Here is a 20,729-nt window from a genome sequence, read left to right on the forward strand (position 1 = left end):
TCTTGCAATCAATTATTTATCACAAAACGAACAATCTCAATTATTAAACATACAATCACTTTTTTCTTCATACTTAACTCAAAATGAGTAATTAGAACTTGATTCAAACTTTACAAATACCCTTTACAGTTAGCCTGAGATTAGCACGAGAAAGGTCAACCTGAAGTAAGACTCACTGCCCGGACAGGTAAGCATCGAAGGTGAAGCTGAGAACGAATACGCAGTGTCACCATGCTGAAAGCATTCCAGTGCAGCTTGGCGATCAACAGTGACCTGAACCAGCATCTTATTTGTTCGGGTCTACATAATCTTCAGAGCCTAAAAGTACCTGTTATTTAATAATGATAAAAAAAAAGCCTGCAAATGACAAATTTCTGAAGGTATATCCAGATGCAGAATTTTAGTTCAACATTTCTACAGCTGCTACTTCAGACTATTATTAAAAAAACCAACTGCCCCAATCCTTACTATTCAACATGTTGAAAACATGTAGCAGCATGGTGTAGTTTAAGTTTATAAATATTAGTACCTGTAATAAAATATAAAATACAGATTCTCCCCCCTTCAAAATGAAGTCTCGGAATGCTTCCTTCATCCTTTGGTTTCAAACCCATACAATGCACTCACGTGACATTGTGGGTTTAGCATTGAGACCTACACTGTACATCTGTTGGGAAAGAGAGGCGCTGGAAATACCAAAGCACTACATTATATAAAGTAAATGTTGAAGCAAAAATACTTTCTGAATATATACTGTACATCATGTAAACAAACATTCATAAGAATCAACACAGGCCAAAATATTGTTGTTGTTGTTTTTTTGAGGAAATCAGAACTTTCTTTTAAATACCACACACTGAAGATGTTTTTTGTTAAGAAAGAGAATGGAGCCTGTTCCTGTATTTGCTTATGTGCTTAAATACCTCGGAAAAAGTGATTACATTCATTTGCTAACGGCTTGTCCTCTTAGTTGGCTGGCTGTTGCAAACAGGGAAGACAACTATTTCAGTCCCTGTTGTTTGTTTAATACTAAGTAATATATAATTAATCAATCTTTATCAGTCCATATTAGTAATATAAATAGATTTAGTGAAGCCGTGAATTTCAAAATTTGTGCAGGGGAAACTAGTTGATAATTTGTTTCCAGTAAGGCTAGTACCAAAGTGATTACTACAAAGTTAGTCCACGCTAGTAGTAAACCCCTGATTTAGCAAGCTGAATCATAGTCTGCATTTAGATCATTTAAATTCCTATGTAACTGTGCAAATCCAGAATATCCTACATAATAGAGAGTGCTGGCAGCGTCAGAGCCCTGTAGTAACAGAACGAAATGCTGACTCGGCTTTGGAATGCAAAGATACTACATGAAGAAATTAGAATGTCTTATGATGGTGTCCCAACAATGGCCTCAGGATTCTTAATCAGGAACTAAGAAAGACAGTTCATGAGTCAATAATGTTCTGAGCCAAAAGCCTAATTAGAAGCAAGAAACAAGACACAAAACCAAAGATGCATTTTCTACTATGACCATATGCAAGAATTTCAAGCTTTCTGTCCACATTTTGTACCAGCAACTGCCCCTCTAAAAGGAAAAGCTTAGTCATGACTGTCCATCCCTTTTCAAAGCTTCCAGTCTTTGAAGGAGTGCATTTCCGAAGGCATCCCGGTAGGCAGGGCTGAGTGTATCCAACAGGGAGTAGACTGTTTCGTGGTAGGGAGTGTGTAAATGATCATCGACCTGGTCAAAAGCATAGCCCACCACCTACGAGAGAGCAGTGGATTCAGTAATTAGATTTCTTCTTGGTACAGACAGCAGAAACCAACTGTTTACGTGGGTCTCTCTCTAATGACGCATTTCCAACCAATAGTTAAAATATGAATATTTTTAATACAGTCTTTAATATTTAAGCAATTTATAACTTATGGAAAGAAGGTCTGCACAACGCTCTTTTTATACTTTTTTTCTCAGGATTTTAATGGTTTGATTTACCTATTCCTGGTCCTAAAAAAAAAAAAGTAAAATAGAGAAAAGATTTAAAAAGCTACACAAGAATAGTGTTTCATTTTCATCATCTAAAATGTGCTTCAATTTAATTCCATACTTCAATTTAATATTGAGGGTCCATTATATAAAGGCACCATAATAGATATTATCAGCCCACATTTTTATCACTATTTATTTGATTGGGACTCTTTTTATAAAGAATTCTAGAAAGTATTTATAGCTTTAATTCTGCTTTATAATTAGTTATCTGAAAGGCCACTTCACATTACTAATACAATTACTTATCTAGCAGGGAAACCAACGCACAACTCAGTGAGATAAAAGGAAATGTTAGTCCTGGCCAGTTGGCTCAGTGGTAGAGCGTCGGCCTGGCGTGCGTAAGTCTCAGGTTCGATTCCTGGCCAGGGCACACAGGAGAAGCGCCCATCTGCTTCTCCATCCTTTTCCCTCTCCTTCCTCTCTGTCTCTCTCTTCCCCTCCTGCAGCCAAGGCTCCACTGGAGCAAAGTTGGCCTGGGCGCTGAGGGTGGCTCCATGGCCTCCGCCTCAGGCACTAGAATGGCTCTGATTGCAGCAGAACACCACCCCAGAGGGGCCCAACATCGCCCCCTGGTGGGTGCATGCAGAAGTCTGTCTGCCTCCCCTACCCCACTTCTCACTTCGGAAAAATACAAAAAAAAAAAAGGGAATTTATTTATTTTTCTTTACATGTAGCTAAAGTTTTTCTCTCTGCCAAGATTATAAGACACATCATGGTTCTCCAGTACAGTATAGGGCAAAATTACTTTAGTTTTTGTTGACTTGCCTAAAGCTTGTGAATTCCCTCTATAAACGCTAAATTTTAATGACATCTATTCAAGCCATAGAAGACCCAAGCTTATGTTAGAAATAGAAGCGGTGGTGTTGTTCGAATGGAAAGTGAGGCAGACACCTGAGGAAAATGACTCACATGTCGTCAGAACCAAGCTGTACTGCGTACTTTCTACAGTGCCCAGCAGTCCCCTTAGCTGCAGGGCTGCGTCCAAGACCCCCAGCGGAGGCCTGAGACCATGGCTAGTACCAAACCCTGCATGTACTATGTTTTCTCCTGCACACAGATGTGGCCCCTCTCTCTCTGACAATCAATCTGATGACTGGGATGGCTACTAAGTGATTAACGAGCGGGCAGTGTACACAGTGGGTATGCTGGACAAAGGGCTGATTCACGTCCCGGGCAGCACGGAGCAAGAAGGCACGAGGTTTCATGATACTACTCAGAAAGGCATGCAATTTAAAATGCCTAAATTGTTTACTTCTGGATTATTCCACGGAATCTTTTCAGACCGCGGCTGAGCACAGGTACTGAGCCTGCAGAAAGTGAATTCGGTGTAACAGGGGGCACTGTATTACAGTTCAGTCTGCCCCTCTCTGATCCCTGTGAGACTGCTCTTAGTGGACAGGGCTCCTGTTTCATTCATGGTTTCATTTCCGATTCCTGACACAGGACAGTTGTCCAATGAATATTAACTGAATCAGGTTGAAAAAACATTTAAGTGCCTACATGCCAGACTTTAAAGCTGATCTAGATCTTTCTGTATACTTTATTCATCTAATCATCCTCCAGTCTGTTTTCGCTTTTTACTTTCATCCCAGGTTATAGAGAATCAGACAGGGAGCCTGACGGGGAAGAGTCCTGGCTGCTCAGAACCCTTCCTCCCTCAGCACTGCCACCTCAGAATTCACTGATGTAAAACAGAATGAATTTGTCCAGGGGCACTTATCTCTACTTTTGATTTGCCTGTTTCTATTTAAGATCCATTCCTAGAGGCTACAAGCTTTTAGTACAAACACAGGGATTTAGAAAGGGGTGTACAACAATTAGTTAATTCAGGCCCTACTCTAAGCTAAGCAGCTGTGCACGCGGCAGCTGGGGGAGGGGCGGAGAGCAGCTGGGGGAGGGGCAGACAGCAGGGGGGGAGGGGCGGAGAGCAGCGGGGGGGGGGGGAGGGAGGGGCGGAGAGCAGCGGGGGGGGGAGGGAGGGGCGGAGAGTAGCGGGGGAGGGGCGGAGAGCAGCTGGGGGAGGGGCAGACAGCAGGGAGGGAGGGGCGGAGAGCAGGGGGGGGGAGGGAGGGGCGGAGAGCAGCGGGGGAGGGGCAGAGAGCAGCGGGGGGGGGGGGAGGGAGGGGCGGAGAGCGGCGGGGGAGGGGCGGAGAGCGGCGGGGGAGGGGCGGAGAGCAGCTAGGCTGCCATGCGAGCAATCCTCTAACAGGGAACATACCGGGCGAAGTCACATACAGCTTCAGCAAATGTTATCCAGTGAAATAGAGATGTTCATTTAGACACTGAACAGATTATTATATAGCATTCTTACTTGCTTATTACGCTTTGTCCTTTACCTTACGATTCTGTGCAACTTTTGGAGATCATTCTTTTTTTTTTTTTTTTTTTTTTTAATTTTAGCGAGCAAGAAGAGACAGGGACAGACAGGCTGGAAGGGAGAGAGATGAGAAGCATCAATTCTTTGTTGCGGCTCCCTAGTTGTTCATTAACTGCTTTCTCATATGTGCCTTGACCAGGGGCTCAGTGGAGTGAATGACCCCTTGCTCAAACCAGCAATCCCAGGCTCAAGCTAGTGACCTTGGACTCAAGCCAGCGACCTTGGACTCCAGTCAGCAACCTTGGGGTCATGTCTATGATTCCACACTCAAGTTGGTGAGCTAATGCTCAAGCTGGTGACCTCGGGGTTTAGAACCTGGGTCCTCAGCATTCCAGGCCAACACTCTATCCACTGCTCCACTGCCTAGTCAGGCTGGGGAGCATTCTTAACAAATATAGAAACAGAAAAGTCAGAGATCTTTGACCAAAATTGAATTTCAATTAATTAGTAAAGTTAAAACTAAATTTTGACGTTTCTAATGACTATTCCTTTATTCAGCAGGTCAAAATTTTGTAATCGTAAGTTTTTGTTTGTTTTAAATAAAGTTGGTTTCGGGTAGAACTCTCTACTATTATAAACTCAGGATTGTGGTTTAAAGGATATAAGCCGGTCACTCTGCCTAGAAAAGCTCACGTTTTAAAGAGATACCTGCAATAAAGAGCCAATAGGACACTCTAGAATATTTGGAGATGCAACCGTCTGCTGTGACTTAATTTTGATCTAACTGCTAGGAAACAGTAGAGTCAAGTGTGTTGTTTTAATAGAACAGACATTTATAAGAGGTGGAAAAAAAATCCTCTCAACACAATGACTGTAAAAATTCAGCCAATATAGAAACTGCATAATTTGGTGGACATATTTAGCTACAGTTAAAACAAAGTAACACTGCCAATCAATTTAAAAAAAATTGTATTTCCTCATGTTGACAAAAGACTTTAGGATTATTAAAAATTTCTAGGTAAAAGTTTTCCTTAAAACAACCTTGGAATCTACTGAGCGTTGAGTTCTCATTTAACACTCTTTCCCACTCCCTGACCCCTCTTTGATAAAACGGTAAAGATAAAAATAACTTTTTCTTCAAACAAGTACAGGCACTTACCTTCAGCCCCGCTTCCGTGAGCTCCAGGCAGTACCGGTTCCTTTCTCTAGTTTCCACGTTGATATAGGCCACGTCATCCGCACAGCGCAGGGTTTTGGAGACAAACATGTTGTTGACAGCAAAGAGAACGTCATTGACAACTGCCTCAGCTTCTAGCCTCATGTCTTTCATATCAGTTCCTTCAAAACCATTCATCTCTGCGTTTTCTTCAAATCCTGACATACTGCTTAGCTCCACGGGATTACAGTCTGTTTCCATCCTGTGAACAAGAAGACACAGAACTTCTTTACAGAGACATTCCAAATATTACTGTGATTAAAAAAAATACCTGTACAATTTTTACTTAGCAGAAAATAGTCTCTAGTTAACTTTTCTGGAAAATATTGTTTAAAACCATTTCTAATAGTTTTTCACAGCAAAATAATAGACACATAGGTTTTTCAGAAAAAAGAGCCTCAATCTTTTTGTGTGTGTGTATGTGTGACAGAGACAGAGTCAAAGAGAGAAGGACAGATAGGGAAAGACAGATAGGAAGGGAGAGAGATGAGAAACATCACTTCTTTGTTGTGGCTCCTTAGTTGTTCATTGATTGCTTTCTCATATGTGCCTTGCCCAGGGGGGCTTCAGCAGACTGAGTGACCCCTTGCTTGAGCCAGCGACCTTGGGCTCAAGCTGGTGAGCTCGGGGTCTCGAACCTGGGTCCTCCACATCCCAGTCCGACGTTTTATCCACTGCGCCACCGCCTGGTCAGGCAAGAGCCTCAATCTTGAACTATACTTTCTTCTTCCTGCTACTTTTTAAACAAGGAAATCATTAGCAAAACTGAACTGATAGTTTCCATTTATGAAGCTTTTAAAAATAAATGTTTTGAAATCAGCCAGCATCTCAGGTTGAAGCAACAAAAATAGTCATTTAAAAGGTAGGAACATATTGAAAAAAAAGAAAAAACTCTCCATAGACACCAGCTAATGTAGGAATCCCTGTTGGTAGCCAACCTTCCCTAGGAATGTAATGCTGAAAAAACAAACAAACAAACAACAAAAAAACTGCAGCAAAAGGACAGCCTTACTCCTCCTCGTCCTCCTTCTCTCCCCCACTCCCCTGCTCCCCAGTGAACTTCTCCAGCCTAACTCTTCCCACACGGCCCCTATTTATGTTTGTCCCCTTCCTGCAGCTGTGAGTTCCAGGAAGGCAGATGCTGTGTCATTCATAGAAAGAAAGAAAAAAGAGCCTCTGTTTCCCTCTCCTCCTCAAGGTTAATTCTCATATTGATAGGACTTGAGAATATTTCAAACAATGCCACAGTAAAAATCTTAGTATGTAACTTCTTTTTAAATGTGTAATTCTTTTTCTAGGATATTTAGAACTAGAATTGCTGAGTCAAAGTACTTGCTCATTTTAACTTTCAACAGATGACAATTCATCTTTCCAAAAAAAAAAAAAAAAAAAAGGCTGTGCTGTTTTAAACTCCACCAAGAATAGGAAGGAATGTCCTCTTTTCTACAATATTCTTTCCAATACATTTTAATATTTGTCTATTTGCAAAGAATGATATTCTCAGCCACTGACACCCACCTCAGAGAAACAAAATCAAAATCTCCGGGAGATTTTCCTGGGCATTTTTTCAGAGTTTCTGGGTGATTCTACTGTACAGTCAACTCTAAATTGTCGGCAAAAATCTTAAGGAGCTCGAGTTCCTATAGTTGCATGGCATTTACACATTACAAAAGTCAAAACTATGTGCGAAAGACCCTTCATAATAAACTATGTAAAGCTACCTGAAAATTACATAGTGGGTGGTCTGGCCTATTGGCTCAGTGGTCAAGTGTTGGCCTGGCATGTGGAAGTCCTGGGTTTGACTCCTGGTCAGGCCACAGAGGAGAAGTGATCATCTGCTTCTTCCCCTCTCATCCCCCTCTCTCTTCCCCTCCAGTAGCCATGGCTTGAATAGTTCGGGCAGAAGTTGGCCCCTCCTGCTGAGGATGGGCTCCAGAGCCTCAGGCTCAGATGCTAAAATAGCCGCTGGGCAGAGTTACCGCCTGGTAGGGGCTTGCTGGGTGGATCCTGGTCTGGGCGCACGCGGGAGTCACTGCCTCCCTGTCTCTCACTTAATTAAAAAAAAAGAAAAGAAAAATTACATAGCAAATGTACAGATAATATATTTCCCAGTTCTAGTTCAAGATATTTGGTAAAGACCCTTTATCCATCCTCTCATAGCACTTTCCAAAACTAGTCACTGTGAACAATATAAGTTAATTATACTTATCTATTTTTCCTGGAGCAATTTGTCGGATAACTGAATCTAATATTGACTTATTATATAAGATAGTGAAAATGTTTTCTAAAAACTTCTACTTTACTCTAAAAATAATCATTATACTCCTTCATACTTGGTTTTATGTATCAAAAATGAGCCTATTTTAGTTGTTTTTTACAAACTTAGTTTGGAGACTTCAAAATGTGACTATCCACTATCACTCTCTTAACATCATGAATACTAAACATCTTTATTTGGCTTAAGTAATCAAGTATCTCAATTAGGAATGTCAGAAATATTAATCATTACATGAAAAAGATGTTTATATGAGACAGCTTGGCAGTACATAAGGATTTTAAAGCAAGACTTAAGTTCATTGCAATAAGAATGATGGAGAAAGATGAAGCATCTAATACTAGGATGGGAGAAATCCTTATGGGTCAAGAAACAGATCATCAAACTGTTGTGTAATAATTAGCATCAAGGGACAAAAAAGAGAATGACCCATTCAGCATCCTTTTACAGAATTCTTAAAAGGTTCATATTGAGCCCTGGATGGGTGGCTCAGTGGATAAAGCATTGTCCCCATGCACCAAGGTTGCCGGTTTGATCCCCAGTCTTGATCCCCAGTCGGCACATATGAGAAGTTTTCAATGAACGCATAGCTAAATGGAACTAAGTGGAGTGGCGAGTTGATGCTTCTCTCTCTCTTCCTTCCTATCTCTCAGATCAATGGAAAAAATTGAAAAAGGAGAAAGTTCACACTGACATTGGTTCCTAAAGCCATTTAGGTTTCAGGTGTACAGCTCAACAAAACATCATCTGCATAAAACAGAAAGTTCCCTGGGTTTTTTTGGGGTAATTATCTTCATCTTCCTCAATTAAGGCTAGGTGTTAACATTTTGTGACAGTACTTTTATAAAACAAAACAGCACTGATTTAGGATGAGTTCGTACTTTATTTGAGCAAAAGATAAGATGACAGGGCCTAAACCTTAACATTTATGCTGAATTTTTCCTAGAAAGCATAAAATGTACAAGGTAACGTTTAACTTTGAAAGGAGCATGTTTGCTATAAAATCTTCCAATTTTTATATTCCTTTTCTGACATTTGAAATTTCAGGCATTCTACAGATAGCATAAATATATTCCAAAAAAAAAAAAAAATCACTTTTTAATATGTGAACCTGAATTAAGTTAATTGTTCCCATTCCTCAAAAGTTCAGTTGCAACCTGCCAAGGCCTATTCAATTCCTTGCCACAGGTGAGATCCCAGCTTTCCATACCACTTTGTTTATACTCCTTTTATGCCAAGTATTACAATTATTATTCACAAACATGTCTTATCTTCAAGCTATATCCAGAATCCAACTGCTTCTACTTTTTTTGGAAGGGGAAAGGGTGGAATGAAGAGAGAGAGAAGCATCAACTTGTTATTCTACTTAGTTGTGCCATTAATTGGTTGTCACATGTGCCCTGGCCGGGGATTAAACCGGTGACCTTGGTGCTCCAGGATGACGTTCTCGCTACTGACTAGCCAGGGTCCAATTGCTTCTTACCATCTTAACTGCTACCACTCTAGTCCAAACCACTGTCATCTTTCGCTGGGATGACTGCAATGTCCTTCTAACGGGTCTTGCTGTTTTGTTTTTAAAATTAATTTTAATGGGGTGACATAGATCAATCAGGGTACATATGTTCAGAGAAAACATCTCCAGGTTATTTTGACATTTGATTATGTTGCATACCCATCACTCAAAGTCAAACTGTCTTCCATTACCTTCTATCTGGTTTTCTTTGTGCCCCCACCTCTCCCCCTGCTGTTTTCACCTTTGCCCTCCCCCAGTCTATTCTCAGCACAGCAGTTAGTAAAAACAGGCAGCTAGTCACTCCTCTCCTCAAACTCCTTTGCCCAGAGTAAAAGTCAAAGTCCTTCTAACAGCCTACAAAGCACACTGAATGACTTGACCCTCGTTCCACCTGGACCGCCATCCTTCCCTTCACTCCCCCATCCTTCTTGAACTCAAGATCACCCAAGCATGATCCTGTCACAGGGCCTCACACTCGCTGTGCTCCCTGCCTGGAAAACAACTCTTCCAGGCACTGGTACCTTGCTACCTAGCTTCTTTCTCCAAGTCTCTGCTCTAAAATGTCACCTTATTAAATAAGAGGCCTCTCTGTACCTCTCTATATAAAAGTGACAAATCTCTTCCCTCTCCATTCCTTTCCTACTGCTTTATTTTTTTCCTATGGCTCTTATCACCACAAGGCAGATGATTTGTTTATTATTTGTTTCCTCTGCCTTCAAAAAAACGTCAAGTGGGGGGGGGGGGGGCAGGGCCTTAACTGGTTCAGTGCTGTACATGCAGCACTTAGAACAGTCCCTGGCTCCAGCAGGAAACTTGACTAAATAAAGGACTAGATCTTTCACTGTAGGACATAAGCTCCTGGAGGTCTTGCCTGATCCTTCTCCACCCTTTTCACCTTACCGGTTGCTAAGACTTTCATTTAACGGACCCTTAACAAATACGGAGAGCAAGGGAGGAGAAGTCACTGAGAATGCTCGGGACAAGCCTCCCAAGAATGAGGGCACCCACCACCCAGGCAAGCGCCCGCTCTGGAGCGCACGCTGGTTCTCCAATGAAAAGGTGGTTGTGGAAAGAAAACCAGGGCAGGGCTTTCGCCACCTGACAATATTTTGGGGCTGTGTTACTATTTCTAAGGCATTCATGAGTTACCAACAGATAAACAAACCCCCCTTACACAGAACATCTTAATTTACTATCCTTAAACTAAATGTATCAGGACTCGTACCATTTGATTTTCGTAACAATCCTCGGAACTTAGATATTGACACGCTCGCCCGCACGGCAAAGGCTCAGAAAGCAGTGCCCGGCTGGTTCAAAGTGGCTCGGCTCGGTGGCCAGAGGCAGGATGGCCATCCAGGACCCCCGGCTCGCAGGCCTTTCGGGGTCGCCCAAGTTAAGAGCCGGCGCGGCCTCTGCAGGAGCCGCCTCCTGAAAAGCAGAAATACGGTGGCGCAGACTCCCAGCCCGGCCCCGGCACTTCCCCACGTTTCCGCGGGCTCGGCGGCCAGAGCCGGCAGCTCGGCCCACCCAGGCCTCGAACTCTCCCGCTTCCCGGTCACCGGGGCAGCACCCTCGGGATGGAGAGAGCGCTCCGCGAGCGGCCAGCCGCCCAACAGGAAGGAAGACGAAGCTTTGGAAACAATACCCGCTCGAGCCGGGCGACGAGCAACTTGCTGACAATGGGCAACGCAGGTCCATGCTGGGGGCGCGGGGATGCGCGACAGCGGCGGCAGCCCTCCCCGCCCAGCCGGCGGCGCTCCGAGCGCCCGTTCCCGGGTCGGGGTCCGAGTTATCCCCGGCGGCCCAGGCCGGCCCCGCCCCCGGCCCCTTCTGCCGGCGCCCCGCACGGCCCGGCCGGCGACGCCGCGTCCGGCTCGGAGGGCCCTGGGCCCGTCCTCCCCGGCCGCCCTCCTTCGGCCCGCCGCCAGCTCCGCGGCCGCTCACCTGCGCGCGCCCGGCGTCCCGGTCTTCCCTCCCAGGGCGTCTGGAGCCGACCAACGGCGCCGCCCCTTCTCCTCCCCGCCCTCGTCGTCCCGCCCCCTCGGAGCCGGAAATGCTCGCTTCCGGGTCCTTCTTCCCGCCTCCGGCTCCCAGTGTGGCGTCACTTCCGCCAGCGCCGGGTCGCGCGCTGGGAGTCCGGGTCTCGCGAACGCGCTGGGAGCGTCGCCAGAGCCGGGAGCGCGCCCTCGGATGACAACAAATTCGTCGCGCGGCGGCGGTGGAGGTGTCCGCTCGAGCCCCCGCCCGAGGCCCTGCTGCCTCCCTCTGTGTGGACTAGGGTCCTCCTCGTAGCTCTCCGGGCCCGGGCGACAGGGACTCCCCCGCCCCTTGTCTCCGCCGGGCCTAGAGCGAGCGGCGCGGCACAGGAGATGGGGTCGCCCTGAGGGACGCCTGGTGCCTGGCGGGCATGGAGGGGCCGCCCCGAGCCTAGGCCCCGCCGCGGCCTGGGGACCCCGGCCGAGACCCGAGGCGCTGCGGACGCCGCGGCCTGAATCCGGAGCCCGAGCCCCGAGGCCGGAGCCGCCGCCGCCCGCAGCCCCCGCCGGTCCAGCTGCCAGCCGCATCATGCCGTGGCCGTTTTCAGAGTCCATCAAGAAGAGGGCCTGTCGGTACCTCCTGCAGAGGTACCTGGGCCACTTCCTGCAGGAGAAGCTGAGCCTGGAGCAGCTCAGCCTGGACCTGTACCAGGGCACGGGCTCCCTCGCCCAGGTCCCCTTGGACAAATGGGTAAGAGCCGCCAGCGGCCAGCCCGGCGGGACTCGCTCCCCTCTCTCTTAGGGCGCCTTCAAGAAGTGTCATCCCAAATTGGTGACACTCAGCCTCTCCCTGGGAAGTGTGGCGGGGCTCAGATAAATGTGTTCAAGTGTTGGGTGTTTAATCTGATTCTAGCAAGTTAGCGTCTCCCAAATCACGTGTTTCAGAAACAGAACCGAGGCATTGGAGGAACACTGTGGGAACCAGTTGAGTCAGTGACTTGGGGTCTGGAAAGCTGAACTGTGAAGGGGTCCATGGAGGGAGGTGACCAGTGCTGCCCCTGTGGGTCAGAAGGGGTCGCGGGGTCGTGTGGCAAACAGACAAACCCGTTTTCAGGGGATGACACTCCGGAAAGGTTAAGGATGCGGAGACCCCGTGGGTTGTCAGAATTCCTGGTTATTCGTGTGTTTGTTTTGGGTTGGCCCCTTGCACACCGCGGCCTCCGTCCAGCGTTAGCTTAAGGCCTCCTCTGCCGGTTTGCCTGCTTTTGCTTGATGATCTGTTGCAGGGCCAGCTTGTGAATGGCTGCGTGGCCCTGAGAGTGCTGCTTGTTTCACGTGACAGAGCGGAAACGCAGGTGTTGCAAAAGCGCTGAAGCTGCACATTTCAGACATTTAAAATCCTGGGTTTTGGGGTTTTTTGCTTGTCATCCAGTGGCTGTGAGTTGACTCACTGTGTCTTACAGGTGCTTCGTGTATATTTCAACTCACCGCATAGTTGTACCTGCATTTGCGTGTTCACAGCATAGATTTTATTTAAAGTATACTCAGCCTTGGGTTTGACAAGAATGGACTGGCTTTCCCCCTTCGTCCAATCCTTTATTGTTGCACTAGAGCAGCGGTTCTCAACCTGTGGGTCGCGACCCCGGCGGGGGTCGAACGACCAAAACACTGGGTTCGCCTAAAGCCATTGCGACCCACAGGTTGAGAACTGCTGCACTAGAGTTTGCTGCTTACATTTTGAATTGCTTGTGCCATTCTAGGGCCTTCTATTCTAAAAGCATTGCTACACAGTTTACATTAAGGAAATCGTAAATGTAGGTGACTTTCCTGTGATAGTTGTGCAGAACAAAGGGAATGTTTTTTCTCCTAATTTAAGCTGTATAAGAAGCTGTGCTTTTTTCTTTTATGTAAAACTACTTTAACAATGTAATGATTTCGTTAGCCACAGAAACTTGAATAGCTCAAATTATGCTAATACTGTATTATGACCCTTAAATTAATTTGCACTAGCATGAATATCTACAAGTAGATGATTTAAGGAGAGTACATAGGATAGTGGAAAGAGCCCTGGTCTGAGTCGCAGAAAGACCCAGTCCCCCACAGGCCAGTCCAGGCTGCCATGGTTAGCCTGACATTGGACGTAGTAATTCACCTGAGTTCCGTAAACATTAATGGAGTATCCACTTCATGCCAGGCACTGTGGCAGGGTACTGTATCGCTGTAATTCTTATCAGAAGATAGGGATTATGATGGATATTTTTATTTTTATGTTTATTTTTATTGATTTTAGAGAAAGAGGAAGAGAGAGAGAGAGGAACATTGATCTGTTACTGTATGTGCCCTGACCAGGGATCAAACCAGCAACCTCTGTGCTTCAGGATGATGCTCTAACCAGCCAAGCTATATCTAGCCAGGGCAATGGGTATTTTTAAATTCAGTGACCTGTGAGTCTATACTTTTGGTTCAGTTATAAACAGGCTCTTTTGAAGAAGAAGTGTTGGACATTTATTAACTGTCTTTTGTGGGTTGAATGATTTTATGTATCACATTGATTGATACATAAATGATTTAATGACTTTTCACATTAACTTTATAAGATGGGGATTTTTATTTCCATTTACAGATGGAGTAATTTTCCTCAAGTGACACGGCCAAATGATACAGTGAGAATTCAAACCTGTCTAATTCCTAAAGCCGTTATTTTTTTATTCTATGGCTTCAAGGCAAGGAAAGAACAGTAAATGTTTATTATCTATTTATTTAAGGCACTGTTTCGGCACTCTTTTTTTTTTTTTTTTTCATTTTTCTGAAGCTGGAAATGGGGAGAGACAGTCAGACAGACTCCCGCATGCGCCGGCCGGGATCCACCCAGCACGCCCACCATGGGGCGACGCTCTGCCCACCAGGGGGCGATGCTCTGCCCCTCCGGGGCGTAGCCATGTTGCGACCAGAGCCACTCTAGCGCCTGAGGCAGAGGCCACAGAGCCATCCCCAGCGCCCGGGCCATCTTTGCTCCAATGGAGCCCTGGCTGCGGGAGGGGAAGAGAGAGATAGAGAGGAAAGCGCGGCGGAGGGGTGGAGAAGCAAATGGGCGCTTCTCCTGTGTGCCCTGGCCGGGAATCGAACCCGAGTCCTCCGCACGCTAGGCCGACGCTCTACCGCTGAGCCAACCGGCCAGGGCTCGGCACTCTTTTTTAAAAATACTTTTTATTGAATTTATTGGGGTTACACTGATTAATAAAATTATACAGGTTTCGCCTGACCAGGCGGTGGCGCAGTGGATAGAGCGTCGGACTGGGATGTGGTCGCCAGCTTGAGCGCGGGCTCATCTGGTTTGAGCAAAACTCACCAGGTTGGACCCAAGGTCGCTGGCTCAAGCAAGGGGTTACTCGGCCTGCTGAAGGACTGCGGTCAAGGCACATATGAGAAAGCAATCAATGAACAACTAAGGTGTCACAACGAAAAACTGATTATTGATGCTTCTTGTCTCTCTCTGTTCCTGTCTGTCCCTATCTATCCCTCTCTCTGATGCACTCTCTGTCCCTGTAAAAGTAAAAAAAAAAAATTATACAGGTTTCAGGTACACAATTCCACAATACATCAACTGTACACTGAATTGTGTGTTCACCACCCCAAGGAGGTGGTGATGTTTGAATTTTACAGTTTGATTACAGGATCATTGACAGTGATTTATGGCTAGCTTTAAATCTGAAGATTGTTTTGTTCTGTTTGTTGAAGGCGAGGGATGTGCCCAACCAAAGTGATAATGTCAAATAAAGCATCCAGTAAATGTTTGCTGTTGCTGTTTATTTACTTATTATAGTGTGTATTCTTGACGACCAAGATAAATCTTGATGTGACACTTAGAGCAATTCGAACTTCTGATTCCAAACTCAGTTACTTTTGATATTTGATTTAATGACTTCATTACTGAAAAAAAGATGCCTCACAAATTCATAGATCCAAATAGAAGAACTGTATCATTGGTAACATCACTAATTGATCAACCATCAATTATACATTAGGTTATGTGACATTTCCTTCCTTGATCTCCGTTATTCTTGCTAATTAATAGGAAGGTATTCTCTCTGTGTGTATATATGTATGTGTGTGCATATATATATATATATATATATACACATTTATATTTGGTCAGAGTGAGGGTGTCAGTGCCATTTGTATATTAAATATTAGTACAACCTTTAAATCTAAAAAATTTGTGAAAAATGTAATGGAGAATGTCTTAATTTTCTACTTACACCCCTATTGGATCATCTGTTAAACTCTTGGGGATAGATACGTTTTGGAGACTACCAACTTAGAAGGGCTTGAAGGAAGGAGAAATAGAAGCAAGGAGTTTGGAACTATTCCACAGTTGGAATGGGCTGTCTTGTAGGTTCATTAGTTCTTTTCCCATTGAAGTGGTTAAAAATGCACGTAGTATTGGAGTTGAGGAAGAGCTGGAGATCCAGATTTGGGAGTTACCAGGGTATCGGTGGTGGCCGAAACAGTGGGATGGTGTAAAGTGCACAGGCAGTTTTAGATTTAGTTGAGAAATGGAAGAGGCTGAAGATGAAAATACCATCGTTTTAAGTGGTAAAGAATTGGAAAAGAAAGACTGAGAGCGTGAAGAGTGTTAGGGAACCCAAGGAAAGTTAGAATTTCAAAATGGGAATTAGATTGAGATGATAACTCAGGGAACATAAGGACTAAACCTCATTCATTGCATCTGTCACTTGATTGGCAGTTAAGAGAAGTTGTAGGGGAGTTGAGAGTTAGTAGTTTGTCCTTTGAGCAAATAGCTGCCTTGACTAAAGAAAGAGAAATGAGGTTGTTGACTAGTAGGAGATACGGTGTCAAAGTGGGGGGATTCTATTTTGCTTTTGAAAATAATAGTGACCACTTATTAAGCACCTTATATCTCTCTATATTGTTCTGGGTGCTTTTACATATGTTTTCTTGCTCTAAGTTGGGTGCTACCATTTCCATTGTACCAGGAGGCTGAGTAACTTGGGGGCCTAGTATCCGCAGCGCAGTGAGATTTCAAAGTCTTTTGGACTCCTGTCCTCTTTTTGTACCCCACTCTGTCTCAGAGGGTTCATGGAAACTGAGTTTCTCAAACATAAGTGGCAGAGGGTTCACCTGTGAAGTTTGCTAACATGCAGGCTTCTTGCTTTTTCCCATTAGGTTCTGGTTCTAAAGACACAAGAATCTACATTTTTAAGAAGCATCCAATGAAGTTCTGATGATACACATGGTCCTTGATTGCATTTTGAAAAACACCAGTACTGAAGGATTGGGCATTTTTCTGTTTAGTTTTAAAAGCTTCTAGAAGTCAGCTCCCAAGCCCAAACACGAGATTTTTGAGAATTATGATTTTAGCACATGATTTCGCTTAGCCTATAAAAATCTTCCATTGTGAAAGATTATTTCTTTTTTATATTTTCATATCTGCAGTGATAAATTGAAGACCTTTTGCAAGTTACTTAGTTTTTCTAATCCTCAGTTGTCATACCTATAAAATGGGCACAAAAATACCTAATTCAGAGGGCTATTTTGAAGATTTAGTGGAATAATGTAGGTATAAAATAGTATAGTATGCTGTCCTATATGTATTAAGTGCTAATTATATGTTAATTGGTCTAAACTAGTTCTGTATATTTTTATGCTTAGTGTTATCTATTTGAATTCTGATATCTCGGTTTAAACTAATAAGGACGTATTCTTAATCTTTTTTTTTTTTTTTCATACAACACAGAAAACTTTATTCATGCACAATGCTTGGAGAAAGGCCGGCTCACTTCAGTATGCTGTCATCTCGGGCTTCTGCTAATTCTCTCTCAATCCGTTTCAGTTCATCCTGCTTCTTTTTCTCCTCCGCCGCTATTCTCCTTTCCTCTTCTGCCCGAGGTTTCAGGTAACTGTAGCGCTTGGCTCCGTAGGCCATGCCGAGGAACAGGGCGGAGTAGCGGCCGAGCTGCAGGGAGAGGGCGGTCAGAGGCCGAATTCTTAATCTTATGGCACTTATTAAAGAGAAACATAAAACGTATGTTAGCTTTCCTTCATACTACCAAGCACACCTTGAATTCCTGATAGTGCTCATCATGGTGCTTGGCAGGCACTGTGGAAGATAAAGAACAGTAGTCAACCTATATGAAGTGTTTACTTGGTATAAGGAACTATGTTGGTAGCTTGTATTGTTACTATCTCGTATACATTCACAGCAACCCTACGAAATAGGTATTATCCTTATTTTGAGTTGAGGAAATTGAGACTCAGTAGTTAAGAACTTGTCCAAAGCCCCCAGTGAGTAAGAGACTGATCTAGGAAATGAACACATGCTGTTTTTTTGTTTGTTTGTTTTTGTTTTTGACAGAGACAGAGAGAGAGAGAGAGTCAGAGGGATAGATAGGGACAGAGAGAAAGGGAGATAGAGGAGAAGCATCAATTTTTTTTTTCCCCGTTGTGGCACTTTAGTTGTTATTGATTGCTTTCTCATATGTGCCTTGACCGCAGTCCTTCAGCAGGCCGAGTAACCCCTTGCTTGAGCCAGCAACCTTGGGTCCAAGCTGGTGAGCCTTGCTCAAACCAGATGAACCCGCGCTCAAGCTGGTGACCTCGGGGTCTCGAACCTGGGTCCTCTGCATCCCAGTCCGATGCTCTATCCATTGTGCCACCGCCTGGTCAGACACACATGCTGTTTTAAAGCAATGTCCTTCAAGCACATTTGCCTAATTTTCTCTTAAAATTTTTTGAAAAACTACTGTAGTCCTTGTACATTTAAAAATTGACTGTAAAAAGTTTTCATTATGTTTAAATAGTTGATAACTTTTTTGAGTTGTAAGTATTGATATAAAAATACATATTTTTTTGCCCAGTGGGGTCAAATTCCCACCATTATACATTTAAAAATGCTTGAACATGCTATTCATTAATAGTTGGAAATTTAACATTGTATCTTTTCCCCATTGAATTTGTGTCTATCTTACTTTCTCTGCAGAATTTTATAATTTATTTATTTTATGCCTAAGCCTTTTATTGATCATACTATCATTTCTCGACAATGAAAATGTGACTAAATTGAAATTGATTATATTTAAATTTTTCCTGTTACCATTAACCTTCCCCTGTGCTAACTGAATCTTTTCTAGTGTAATATTTTAATTCCTTTAATTATTTCTTCACTGATTTTTCTTTGTTTTTTAGTGGTTGGGAAAGGATTTATTTAGAGATTGAGGATCTGGGTATTTGTACCTTAAACCACTCATGCCCATGTACTTTCTAGAAAGTCGTAGGATTATACAAACAGCAGGGTGAAGAAAGCCTTTTAGTAGTAACCTTTGATAAAACCTAGGCGGTCTTCGTGTCAGTGTTCAGCATTAGGAGTTGAGACAAAGAATTGTGACTCGTATGCAGCATGGCATCCAGGAAGTGCCCTACGTATAAAACTGGTCTTTAATAATTATTTTTATTTTTATTTGAGAAATACATTGGCATCCTGGCTGGATAGCTAGGTTGATTGGAGCATCATCCCAAAGCTCAAAGGTCGAGGGTTTGATCCCCAGTCAGGGCACATACAGGAACAGCTTGATGTTCCTATCTCTCGTTCTCTTTTTCCCTTTTTCTCTCACTTAAATCAATAAATAAAAATTTTAAAAAGGAGTCCATTGCCTGTCAAAAATTTCATTTAATTATTCTGCACACTATATTCACATCCATTCTGTCTTCCTTCTGTTATAGTCTGGTTTGCCTCACGCCTCCGCTGAAATCGCTCTCCATGGCATCCCTAATACCCTAGATATCACTAGACCCAGTGGACATTTCCGAACCTTTGACTTCTTGTTAGCTTTTGCTGCACTCGACTACTCTTCTTTTATATCGTTGTCGTTCCATGATTTTCTGGGACGTGAAGCTTTCTTGTTTTTCCTTCTCCTCTGCTTTTTGCAGGTTCCTCTATCTTAACCCATTTCTTAAATACTGGTGTTTATCATCCGAGTTCTGTCCTAGGCCTCTTGGTATTTTACTCTACATAAGTTCCTAGAGTTTGTCCTCCTCACCCCGCAGCTACGCCTACCCTCCGTGTTTATCTCCTGCCCAGACAACGCTCCCGAGCTCTGCTGGAATCCCCCCACCCCAGACATAGCCACCTGGATGCCTGCTCAAATGTGGTATTTGGGCCGGAGCTCCCTTCTTCCCCCTAATCGGCTTCTCCAGGTTTCCCTGTCTCAGTAAATGGTACTACTGACTAAGCAGTGGGCCAAGTCAGCACCCCGAAGTCATTCTTCATTCCTTTTCTTTATCCTTCATGATACCAGTGAACTTCGCTCCTAATACAGAAATCTATCCTCTTCTAAATGTCCTCGTTGTCACTCTCCATGTCAAACCGATTTCTCTAGCCTCCTTTACTCCTAACAACCATTCTGCCTGCGTTTTGCTTTCTTCCAGTGCGTGCTCTCTCCCTGGCAGTAGTAGACGCCCTCTAAAGGTTCCAATCCAGGGTCGGGAACCTATGGCTCGCGAGCCAGATGGGGCTCTTTTGATGGCTGCATCTGGCTCGCAGACAAATCTTTAATTAAAGAAATAATAACGTTAAAAATATAAAACATTCTTGGCCCTGGCCAGTTGGCTCAGCGGTAGAGCGTCGGCCTGGCGTGTGGGGGACCCGGGTTTGATTCCTGGCCAGGGCACATAGGAGAAGCGCCCATTTGCTTCTCTACCCCCCCCCCCCTTCCTCTCTGTCTCTCTCTTCCCCTCCCACAGCCAAGGCTCCATTGGAGCAAAGATGGCCCAGGCGCTGGGGATGGCTCCTTGGCCTCTGCCCCAGGCGCTAGAGTGGCTCTGGTCGAGGCAGAGCGACGCCCCAGAGGGCAGAGCATCGCCCCCTGGTGGGCAGAGCATCGCCCCCTGGTGGGCAGAGCATCGCCCCCTGGTGGGCGTGCCGGGTGGATTCTGGTCGGGCGCATGCGGGAGTCTGTCTGACTGTCTCTCCCTGTTTCCAGCTTCAGAAAAATACAAAAACAAAACAAAACAAAAAACAAAACCAAAAAAATATATAAAACATTCTCATGTATTACAATCCATTCATTTCCTACCGCTCATGTTCATGGCTGCGGGTGGCTGGAGCCAATCACAGCTGTCCTTCGGGACAACACCAAATTTTTATTGGATAATGCGTAATGTACATGGGTCGTTGTATGGCTCTCAAGGAATCACATTTTAAAATATGTGGCGTTCATGGCTCTCTCAGCCAAAAAGGTTCCCGACCCCTGTATCCCACCATGGCACCCTTGCTTAAACTCCTTCAGTGGTTTCACCTTGCCCTTGAGATACGGTTCAGACTCTTGAACATGAATTCCTAGGCTCTTTGGATTCCACTCTCCCTTATCTA

At 44.4% G+C, this 20,729-nt stretch overlaps 2 protein-coding genes across 6 annotated transcripts in view; one reads left to right on the top strand and one right to left on the bottom strand.

Annotated features, from left to right (window-relative positions):
• GSKIP (GSK3B interacting protein) lies at window positions 1-11,390 on the bottom strand. Of its 5 annotated transcripts, none has more exons than XM_066342470.1 (4): window positions 11,310-11,378; window positions 10,591-10,793; window positions 5,521-5,779; window positions 1-1,762 (listed from the first exon to the last, which is right to left on the bottom strand). In XM_066342470.1, exons 3-4 carry the CDS (start codon window positions 5,776-5,778, stop codon window positions 1,601-1,603), a joined length of 420 nt encoding a protein of 139 aa, XP_066198567.1. In that variant the 5' UTR covers window position 5,779; window positions 10,591-10,793; window positions 11,310-11,378; the 3' UTR covers window positions 1-1,600. The 5 variants fall into 5 exon arrangements, with proteins under 5 accessions (XP_066198567.1, XP_066198569.1, XP_066198568.1 ...); XM_066342472.1 differs by lacking the exon at window positions 11,310-11,378 and adding an exon at window positions 11,011-11,302; XM_066342471.1 differs by lacking the exon at window positions 10,591-10,793 and having other exon boundaries at window positions 11,310-11,390.
• A 277-nt stretch (window positions 11,391-11,667) lies between these two features.
• The window catches only part of ATG2B (autophagy related 2B), a 69,431-nt gene continuing 60,369 nt past the window's right edge, over window positions 11,668-20,729 (top strand). Inside the window, exon 1 of the mRNA XM_066344390.1 lies at window positions 11,668-12,092. Within this exon, the coding sequence (XP_066200487.1) occupies window positions 11,931-12,092 (162 nt within the window). The 5' untranslated portion in view covers window positions 11,668-11,930. The remainder of the gene's footprint in view (window positions 12,093-20,729) is intronic.

The sequence above is a fragment of the Saccopteryx leptura genome, chromosome 6, assembly GCF_036850995.1.
Source record: "Saccopteryx leptura isolate mSacLep1 chromosome 6, mSacLep1_pri_phased_curated, whole genome shotgun sequence".
Taxonomy (NCBI): domain Eukaryota; kingdom Metazoa; phylum Chordata; class Mammalia; order Chiroptera; family Emballonuridae; genus Saccopteryx; species Saccopteryx leptura.

What these genes read in the sequence shown, in the direction of transcription:
- GSKIP (XM_066342468.1), bottom strand. Translation starts at nt 11,063, where the DNA reads ATGGACCTGCGTTGCCCATTGTCAGCAAGTTGCTCGTCGCCCGGCTCG. An exon ending in TCGTCGCCCGGCTCGAGCGG is followed by an intron (nt 5,780 to 11,010) that starts GTATTGTTTCCA and finishes TCTTGTTCACAG; the next exon opens with GATGGAAACAGACTGTAATC. An exon ending in TCACGGAAGCGGGGCTGAAG is followed by an intron (nt 1,763 to 5,520) that starts GTAAGTGCCTGT and finishes GCTCTCTCGTAG; the next exon opens with GTGGTGGGCTATGCTTTTGA.